Source organism: Dendrobium catenatum, unplaced genomic scaffold (genome assembly GCF_001605985.2).
Source record: "Dendrobium catenatum unplaced genomic scaffold, ASM160598v2 fragScaff_scaffold_124, whole genome shotgun sequence".
NCBI classification, from domain to species: Eukaryota; Viridiplantae; Streptophyta; class Magnoliopsida; order Asparagales; family Orchidaceae; genus Dendrobium; species Dendrobium catenatum.
In genome coordinates, this window is record NW_021318586.1 from 715,681 (window position 1) to 725,966 (window position 10,286).

At 34.7% G+C, this 10,286-nt stretch overlaps 1 protein-coding gene across 3 annotated transcripts; it reads right to left on the reverse strand.

Moving 5' to 3' along the window:
* Nucleotides 1-3,053: 3,053 nt before the first annotated feature.
* On the reverse strand, nucleotides 3,054-9,776 carry LOC114580508 (2-isopropylmalate synthase A-like). 3 transcript variants are annotated; one of them, XM_028698297.1, is made up of 13 exons: nucleotides 9,373-9,776; nucleotides 7,987-8,200; nucleotides 7,803-7,883; nucleotides 7,608-7,697; nucleotides 7,438-7,524; nucleotides 5,953-6,053; nucleotides 5,239-5,272; nucleotides 4,865-4,939; nucleotides 4,667-4,750; nucleotides 4,445-4,579; nucleotides 3,518-3,634; nucleotides 3,393-3,424; nucleotides 3,054-3,180 (listed from the first exon to the last, which is right to left on the reverse strand). In XM_028698297.1, exons 1-13 carry the CDS (start codon nucleotides 9,759-9,761, stop codon nucleotides 3,081-3,083), a joined length of 1,539 nt encoding a protein of 512 aa, XP_028554130.1. In that variant the 5' UTR covers nucleotides 9,762-9,776; the 3' UTR covers nucleotides 3,054-3,080. The 3 variants fall into 3 exon arrangements, with proteins under 3 accessions (XP_028554130.1, XP_028554125.1, XP_028554122.1); XM_028698292.1 differs by lacking the exon at nucleotides 3,393-3,424 and having other exon boundaries at nucleotides 3,054-3,194; nucleotides 3,515-3,634; XM_028698289.1 differs by lacking the exon at nucleotides 3,393-3,424 and having other exon boundaries at nucleotides 3,453-3,634.
* Nucleotides 9,777-10,286: the final 510 nt, after the last annotated feature.

Here is a 10,286-nt window from a genome sequence, read left to right on the forward strand (position 1 = left end):
AATGCGAACACCTCAAAGCCTCCTAATCCTCAAAAGGCCAAGAAGATGGTCAACAATCTTTTCAAAGCTCAATAATGAACTTTAATATAGCCTCTTGGAATACAAGATGCTTTAATGGCATGGATAGAGTTCTTACCTGCAAGAATCTTATTTAGAATTTTAATATTAATTTTTTCTGTGTTCTAGAAGCAAAAGTTAATGTTTCACAATTGTGGGATGCTTGATTTTTGAATTCTCACAAGCTGTTTACTAATGAAAGAACAAATCACAACTTTTATACATCATAGCCTAATAAAATCTAGTTGAAATGGAATGTTGATTTTATGCATTTTAACCCCTTTTTTGTTAGCTCCTAACTTATTCATGGGGAAATAAAAGTTGGTAATTTATCTTTCATTCTATTTGCGGTCTATGCCTGGAATGATATCATATTAAGAACGGAGATTTGGAAATCCTTGAGGAATTTAAGTATTTTTATTTCTTCCTCTATATTCCTTCGGTGATTCTTGGAGACTTTAATTGTTATAGGGAGACTTCAGATAAAGTTGCGCGTAACAATATTCACCATAGTAAATTGTGGGATTTCAATAATATGATTTTTGACACAGGCTTATAAGACTTATCTTCTATGGGGCTTAATTTCATTTGGTTTAAGAACCAAATTAACTCTCATATTCATATTAAGCTTAACAGTGTGCTTATTAAGAAGGCTTGGTGTGAAACCCCTTAAGTAAAAAGAAGATCAACTCTTAAATATCAAGGTACCTTTTTGGTGTATTGGTCAAACTTTTATTTAAGAAACTCCACAATTAAGCGTGCTCATCCTGGTGAAATCCGGGGATGGGTGACTTAGGAAATTACACCAACAAGACAAAAACGTGAGGCCCTTAAGCTAAAGTGAGCAATATCTCGATAGTTAAGAGTTTGAGCTGTTACAAATGATTTCAGAGCAACACACTAACTGGAAAATGAAAACTAAAGGTCATACAAGATAAATTGCTACACCATGGGAGCCATCTCTTGAACCATGTATGGAGAAAAGTGCTACATGAAGAGAGTCACCACTTGAACTTATAGGGGCCACCTCAAGTTTCCTATATGTCTGGTGGATGATTCTGTGATATAGATGCTGACGAGAATGCTTGTTACATAAGTGGGGGTGATTGTGGAACCCCTTTAGTAAAAAGAAGATTCAATGGATTAAGGCATGTATTTATGATGTCCCTTATTCTTTATGTTATAATGACTCACTTTTAGGGATTTGGCTCCACTAATGGGCTTAGACATGGCTGCCCTCTTTCTTTATATCTTTTTTTGTATTGTCATAGATTGTTTATCCTCTATGTTTGAAGATATGATAAGAGGAAAAGACTTCAAAGGTATTTAATATGATGAAGATTATATGGCTCACTTAATCGATAAGGATGATTTGCTAGTTTTTTTGGAGAAGCCTCTATTGCTAGTATTCTTAATATCTCTAATGAGATAACCACTTTTACCTACTTAGGGATGCCCGTTGGGACAAAAAGGGTTCTTGTTTCTGATGTTCCACCTCTCCTAGAAAAGATGACTTCTATGCTTGAAGGGTGGAAAGCAAAATCAATATCTTTGGTTGGGAGATTGCAATGTCTTAGATTCACTATTTGGAATATCATCACTTATTGGATCCGTGGGTCTATTATACATAAAACTTGTAAGGAGTACAATGAACTATCTTGAATTATCCAATTAATGTGCAACAATAATTACGATGGATGCTTGATTTGAAAGAACAGTAAACCCTAAATTTTTATTAACATACCTGAACTGGACTCTTATCTTTAAGCTTAATCAGATATAGGACGAATCATTGGAACTCTCCATATATGTTTCTTTCTTCATTAGAACTCTCCATACATAGAATATCAGAAACTTTATACATAACATTTTTACTGGGCTTCAAATATGATAAACAACATTGCATAATAATATAAGATAACAAGAAAAAACCTCACATTTGATGTAGTGCACAATAGCAAATGTGTAAAAGGAAAGAAACAAAGACATATATAAGATTAAGCAGACCAAGAAATCCTCAATTCAGCATGTGATAAGGCGCATGTCGCAGGCGTCTTGCTGCTCATAGTTCATAATATATGAAATCTGGCTCTGTATATGTCTGCATCAAGCCTAAACTATAACCATCAAGAAATTCTCAATTCAGCATTTGAAGAATAATGCATTTGATCTGTAAAAGTATAACGTGGAGCTGTTAAATATAAACAGTGTGATTTCAATATCATATATTGTTTGTTTCTCATAAAAATGATGCCTTAAATGATGAGCAGTGGGTTACAATTTAAGATGCAGATGACAAAAGAGTCAAATATGATGCCTTAACTGATGAGCAGTAGGTTACAATTTAAGCATCTTCCAATTTTCCATCCAAAGTCATTTAAAGAGCAATACAAAGGATATATATATATGTATTTCGTGCCATCATAATAGACATGTATTTAATGAAATCATTGCACTACATAAGCAAGTACACCTCATCAAAGATGCTAGTCAAGATATCTTGGATTTTCAAGCTTTGACGTACTACCTGAGGAGTGAGCGGTGCTTAACATTTATGATGGGAACATCAATGCATGAAAAGTTTATAATAGAAGGGGCCGTAGATCGACGGCCACGATTGAATTGTTATATTATTAGTTGTTATATGTGTTGTATGTGATTTAATTTAGTTTGTGAACTTTAGTACACCTCATCAAAGGCAGTAAAGGCCACATATATATTGATTAATGCAAATTTAGTTAACTTCTTGTTATTGATAGATAGTTCACATCTGAAATTTAGATATGGCGGCATCAACTCTTAATTTTACTTAAAAATTTTAATTTACTTAACTACTTAAGTATCATGTGAAATGGGTACGTAGCACTTGCAATTGAAGCAATCCCTCTTAGAAATAAAAATGTATTGCAATCACCTCAACGCCAATACAATGGCTTTAAGAACCAATAATGACCAAAAAATTTCCCTAAAATCTGGCAAAGCATACCTTGGATGCTGGATTTCAAACGTCTAGCTAGATCTAGCTAGCTGGATTCTTTCTTAGCCAAAATCCTATTTACTGCCTTCAAGTAGGCCTCGACGCTAGCAACAACAACGTCCAAGTTTTCTCCACTTCCACTAGAGCTGAAAACAGAAGAGTTCAATTCATTGAAAATGTTCACGAGCATACTCGTTAATATAGAGTCCAACTTTTCTGTTCAAGCATGGATTAGATAATATTATAGGATCTAATTAGGGGTGTAAGTGAGCCGAGCCGGCTCGAGCTCAACTCGTTTATGGGCTCGTGAGCCGAGCTTATCGAGCTCACGAGTCGAGCAAGTTTAGTAAACGAGCACGAGTTCGAACTTGAGCCGGTTATTGGGTTTCTCTAAACAAGTAGCTGAGAATCAACGAACCTCAATCCATGACCATTGAGTTTCTCTAAACAAGTATGGCCGTTACCATGATCATGAGCTATTACAGATGAAGGGTGTGTAGAAATGTCATCATTATCTTCACTTAGGACAACTTGTGTCTTATAAATTGCATGTATGCCATCAGCAGCAGAGTTTGTATATTCAACAAGCTTTATAGGAGTCTGCAGTTTTCATTAAGAAATTATTAGAAAAGTACTGTTACAATATGTTATGGACACAAGATAACATACAACAAAGGCCAGATGGTATTCAGATGAAATTCAAGAAAATAAACTTTAGAAAATAATATAACGCTATATATATAAAACAAGGGCGTACTTAGTATAAGAGGCAAGTCATCATGGGTGGACTATATTGGGAGCATTGGATATGGGTGTTAATAAATGATCCAATTTGACAACCCAACCAATACTTGACTCTAAAAATCTAAATTTGAGTTGACCTGATTAATTTTTGGGTTAAATTATGGTTCAAATTTTGGTCCGATTAATTTTTGGGTAATGCTAGCTTAACCCAAAAACACGATATTTACTTGCAAAATAAACCGAATATCATTTGAATTTGGATTAAACGAGTCATTTTTAGATTAAATTGGTCATATTTCGATTAAATAAAAAATCCGTAATGTACTTCGGCTTCTTTTGAGACAGTTTTCTTACTACTTTCTAAAATAATTTTTTAGTACAAATTCTTTCTTTTTTGAAATAAAAATTTTTATGCTAGAAAATTGCTTTAAAAAATAATAAGAAAGCCGTCACAGCCCAAGCTTTAATCTGATAATTTTATAGGAGATTTTTAAAAAAATCATGATAAGTATAAATGACACCGAAGATCCTAATTTTACAAATCCTCACCAGAAATCTACTAAACTCTCCAATAAAATTATCAGATTATTGTATATTTATATATATAAGGGCAACCAAAAAGAAAATCACTCTTGAAAGGAAGTTGTAAGAGAAATTCCAGTGTACCTGGACAATATTATCAATGGCCTTGTAGGCAGCATCAACTGGTCCTTTCCCTACAGAAGAAGAAATTCTCTCTTTTCCATCCAAATTAAGCAGTTTAACGGCAGCTGCTGAGAATCCCATAGTTCCATGCATAACCTGCAAAATGAGATCAATTTAATAAATATCAACTGATAATGTGCTCGGGTGATAGATCAAATAATTCATAGCAGCAATCAAGTTTACCTGAAGATCTCCAAGTGACCATACTGGTTGGAACAGCAAAGATTTACTACAAACCATTTCTTCAATATCATCATTTGTAATATGCTGCAAAAAAATGAACTCATTTTAGAATGCTTAAGCTCCAATGAATTTGGAATGCTTTATAAACTGTAATCAAAGCAAAGGAATAACCAGTGCCAATGAGATGGAATAATATACCTTCTTTTTTGCGGTTAACGATTTAAACTTCTTGAATGCGTCATCGAGCTCTGTTTCATCTAAATCATAACCTAACTGAAGTATGATAGGCAAGCATAAGGAAGACACATTAGGAAAAAAAAAAAAAAAAGGAAGACACATTAGGAAAAAATAATAGAGCATTCCTGGTTGAAGAATCTTAGTGAAACATATCCGAAGCGGGTCGGGTTTGGGTTAACCCATACCCAGAGCGGGTCGGGTTTGGAAAACCGGCCCGTTTGCAAAAATAGGTCGGGTCGAACAGTGTCGGGTCAGTTTCGGGTTGAACCTGAACCTGCCCCATATCCAATTTTGACAGCTCTATAAATGAAGATGGTAGTTCAATAAAGCATTACCTTCAAAAGCCTAGATTTTAAAGCATGTCGCCCACTGTGAGGAAAATATTAGAGCATGTTACATATGGCATGAATAAAAACATAAGAAAAACACCTTAAATGTCCTACCAATATAAAGAAGTTTTATTAAATATTGGAGCTATTAATTACTTTGAAGATGTCATGATTAAAATTGTAAAAACCAAGAAATCTCTATTAGAGTAAGCCATCTAACATTTAAAAAATAGTTCAAATACATGTGTTGATAAAGTGAGTTTATATCCCATCAAATTCATTGAACTAACATGAACATTCTGAAACAAATTATAAGAAATAAAATAGACATCATATGGAGAAACTTCTGATCAATTTACATACACTTCAACTATTGTGCAACTGGATAAAGTCCCGATTAAAAAGAGAAAGAAATGTTACTATTGTGCTTCAATAAAAACTAAGTCATAACATCAAAAGGTTTTAAAAAATAAATAAATATTGGCAGCACTTATTTCAATTAGATTTTCAAACAAGTAGAAGGCATCCCAACCATTATCATAATCAAGCTTTTCCCAACTATTTATTTTTACCTTTAAATATTCTATATGACAATCATCCCTTTAAAGAGAGGTATATGTTATTGCAACGTTTAATGTATTTTTGGGCGTAAAAAAAATTATAGATTAACCACACGCTTCATAACATTATATAGTGGGAAGGGGGAAAAGGAGTAGGTACCTGAGCTTTCCTAGAACAATACCAGATTCACTTGTTCGATCCAGTCCAATATCTTCACTAGAAATAAATTCATATGTTCCTCTAAATTTCAGAATGCCATCCTAAAAATCAAAGAGAAAAATTTTCACAAAAGCTAAAATGAAGTGTATTATTTTAATGTTAAAGAACATTATCCCCACAAACAGAACAAAAATTTTCACCATAAGAAGTTAACACTATAACCAAAGACTGTAGGCAAGTATTACAAAAGGTGGATGACCTAAAATTGATCCTTCCTATAGATCTAACATATAGCCAAATTTAAATGCTTAGAGAATAAGCATAAGGTATAAACTTAATTAGTGCATTGTGGTTGAACCAGGATAAGGGTGAAAGATGAATCAAGGGGCAAGTTCTGGAATAATTAACTTCTCTAAACCCATCTAGCAATAACATCATGGAAATCCAAACTCTTGCATCATGGGTTAGTTTTGAGAATAAAGGAATTTGGGAGCAACTCATGAAATGAAGCATATGGAATAAACTAGCATGTTTTGAGACATACAAAAACTAAATTTTTGTGTCAATTATGATCATGTACTCATAATAGATGAAGGCCATGTAATGAATTCTTTTGTAATGTAGGTTGTAGAGTACACTAGATTGAATGTTCAACCACACAAGGCTATATTGTACGTAAAAGCTTTTCAGAAATCTTTTGAACTAGTCATAAATGCAATTTGTACTTCACCACACAATCTACATTACATAAGAATTTGTTACATGGTCTTCATCTATTATGAGTACATGATCCTAATCGAGGATAAAAAAGCAGGAAAAAGTGACTCCTTTAAAAGCTGATTATTCTGAGAGCAGCAGTTCTGAAGGTGTGGTTGAGTACACATTGTATTTATGACTAGATAGTTCAAAAGATTCGCAAATATATTTAACTATAATTAATGATAAGTGTTTAATGATTCTTAAAAAACATTTTTAACGAATAAGATATTATAGTTCCCTACATGAATTGATGCATATATATTCTTATAACATTCCCTCTCATAAAGTCATCAGGATTTAAATTCTTGTAATTTGGTTTGCAATTGTAAACTTCGTTAGACACTCCATCTCTGTGATATCATTCCTTCTCTTTTCTACATCTATGAATTGGTAGAAAAAGGTCTTCATATTTCAAGTGTTGCAATTTATATCCCGCTAATTACTAACACTCCCACTTTCTTTTCTAGTAATCTTGCTCCTTTGTATGAACACCTTGATTGAAATAACGCTATTGAATCTAAAAAGTTTTGTTTATACAAAATAATTTTAGATACAAATATCTAAAAGAGCAGATGATTTAAAATGAACACCAATGAATAATTAGAAGTATTGGTACCATGCAAAAATAAAATGTCGACATTAGGTTCATATAGTATTTCAAAGCATCATATTCAAATAAAATTATTCTCCAATATTGTAGAAAAATCATTATACGAATATTCGTACCTGATGAATACCACTTTCATGAGAAAAAGCATTAGCTCCAACAATAGCCTTGTATGATTGAACATTCAATCCAGTGTACTCTACAACCTGCATTACATAAGAGTTCATTACATGGCATTCATCCATTACGAGTACATGATCATAACTGATGAGTATGATAAATGATGTACCATCTTGCTTATTGCACTAATATATTTGGTGTTAACCCCGGTATAAAGACCTCCCATTAATTCTTTTCGGCACTTTATGGCCATGACCACCTGCAAAGGTCAGTCAAATGATTAAACTAACACAATTGAATATTGATAAATGGATGATAACAGTACATTTTAAAAAAGGAAATTAAGCAAAATCATAGCTTTTACCTCCTCTAGGGCTGCATTTCCTGCCCTTTCCCCAATACCATTGATGGTGACCTCAACCTCCCTCGCACCGGCTTCAATACCCTGTAATTCATGCCATTGGAAAGATCCCATGAATGAATGAGAGAAACACAGATACATCGGGAGAGACAGAGAGAGAAAGAAGAAGAAGAAGAAGTCTTGGTACAGCGAGAGTATTGGCATTGGCGAGGCCGAGATCATTGTGGCAATGGAGGGAGATGGTTGCGTTTTCTATGCCTGGTGTGTGGGCTTTGATGTATGTGACGAGTCTGCTGATCTCCGATGGGAGCGAGCAACCAACTGTGTCTGCTATGATCACTGTTCTCGCCCCAGCCTTTATGGCTTCTCCGAAAATACGACAAAGGAAATCCTTATCCGACCTTCAAGTGATACAAAGGAGAAAAAAAAAAACAGAATTTGTCTATTATCAATATATAGATTTATTTGTAGGTTAAAATGAAATTGTACCATAAAAGATCATATTTTACTCGCAAACAATTTTTGATTTTTTCACTTTTACTAGGCCAAAATAGTTTCACTCCTAACTATCCTAGAGATCAGAAAGAATCAACTCAGATCAAATCGTTTTGAGCTGATTTTATATTAAAATTATATGGGCTCGAAATTAAATCATTCAGAGTCCTATTTGATCAAATCGTTTTGAAATAGATGGGGATATTATCAGTAGAATTCAAGTTGGATGGTTGAAGTGGAGGAATGAATCGGGCTTGTTGTGCAATAGAAAAAGTCCCCCTCAAACTTAAGGGAAAATTCTATAAGATGACGGTGAGACCTGCAATACTTTATGACGATGAATGTTGGCCATTAAAAGGGAAGCATAGTATTAAATTAAGTGTTGAAGAGATGAGGATGCTTAGGTGGATGAGCGGCTTTACCCTTAGAGATATGATACGAAATGAGTATATACGTGAAAAGATTAGAGTAGCTCCAAGAGAAGATAAGATTAGAGAGAGTCGGCTTAGATGGTTTAGTCGATCTCATTAAACGGTGGTCTTATGATGACCCAGAGTTAGAAAAGTTAAGGTACTAATTTGACTTATGTTAAGAAAGATAAAGATATCACTACAGGAAAAACAGTGAAAACCGGCGGTTTGAACCGGCGGTTTAGAGGCCGTCGGTATTACCGACGGCTACACCGGCGGTTACGCCGTCGGACGATAACGACGGCTTAATCGACGGCTTAGCTACGATAAAATTGGTTATAAAATATTAGAAATGATCTTTATTTATTAAATCTAAATGAGAATTTGACTTTTAACATGACATAATGATGAAAAAAGATTCATGTAGCCGACCCAACGTCGTGGGACAAAGGCTTGATATTATTGTTGTTGTCGTTGTTGCTGTTGTTGTAGAGTCTAATTTTTTACTTGATAATTTACAATTGATATCAAGGGTCAACTTGTGTTTTACCACGTTAGTAGAGTTCGAGATTCTAAATTTAATTAAAATAAATAAATTATATAGTTCATTAATAAAATCTTTTTTTTTAATAAATTAAATAATTAAAACTTGTATTTTTGCCACTCGCCTGAGAGAGTCCTCGGCGGCAAAGGAGATATCTTGAAAGCCGACACTTCTCGCATACGCGACCATTTCCCTTGCAATCGCCACCACCTCATCTGCGTTCTTCTTCAGCTTATGCTTCATATGAATCTCACTCGTCGCGATGAAGGTACCGAGCCTCGGCCGCCGTGCACCGCTCACCGCCGCCCACGCCGTATCAATATCAATCTTCGAGCAGCGCGCCGCGGCCATGATGACCGGCTCATGCCTTCCTCGCATATTCCCGACCTCGTCGGCAATCAATTTAACGGCATTGAAATCCTCCGGCGAGGAAATCGGGAAGCCGGCGTCGATGACGTCGACGCCGAGGAGGACGAGGTTTCGGGCGACGGCGATCTTCTGCTCGGCGGTCATGGCGCCTCCAGGGGCTTGCTCGCCGTCGCGGAGGGTGGTGTCATATTAAATAAATGTTGAATATAATAATTCAAAAAATGAAAAAAGGATTTTGCATTTAATTAAAATACAAAATCACTTCGCAATTTAATTAAAAAGGCAAAATTATGTTGCGATTAATGTTGCATGTTTGATCTTTTTTAACTATATCGTAAAAAATTCGAACGTGTTACCTACCAATCTCTTATTTATCTTTTTTGGTAAGTTATTGACGACACCAAGATGGACTTCCAACCCCATCAGTCGAGTAATTATTACATCCAGAGAAAAAACATGAAATTCAGACGTATACCGAGCAATACCGAGTGCTCAATATCAAATTTCAGGTGACGTGGCGCGTGATTATTGGTCTCTGGACGCGGAAGGTAACCTGGCGTAATAATTGCTCCCATCAATCACATGCTAGCAAGCCATTTTGCATAGTACATCTTTTCTATTTTGGTGAAAAGAATATGTTAATATGACCCAGTCAAATTATTTATGAAT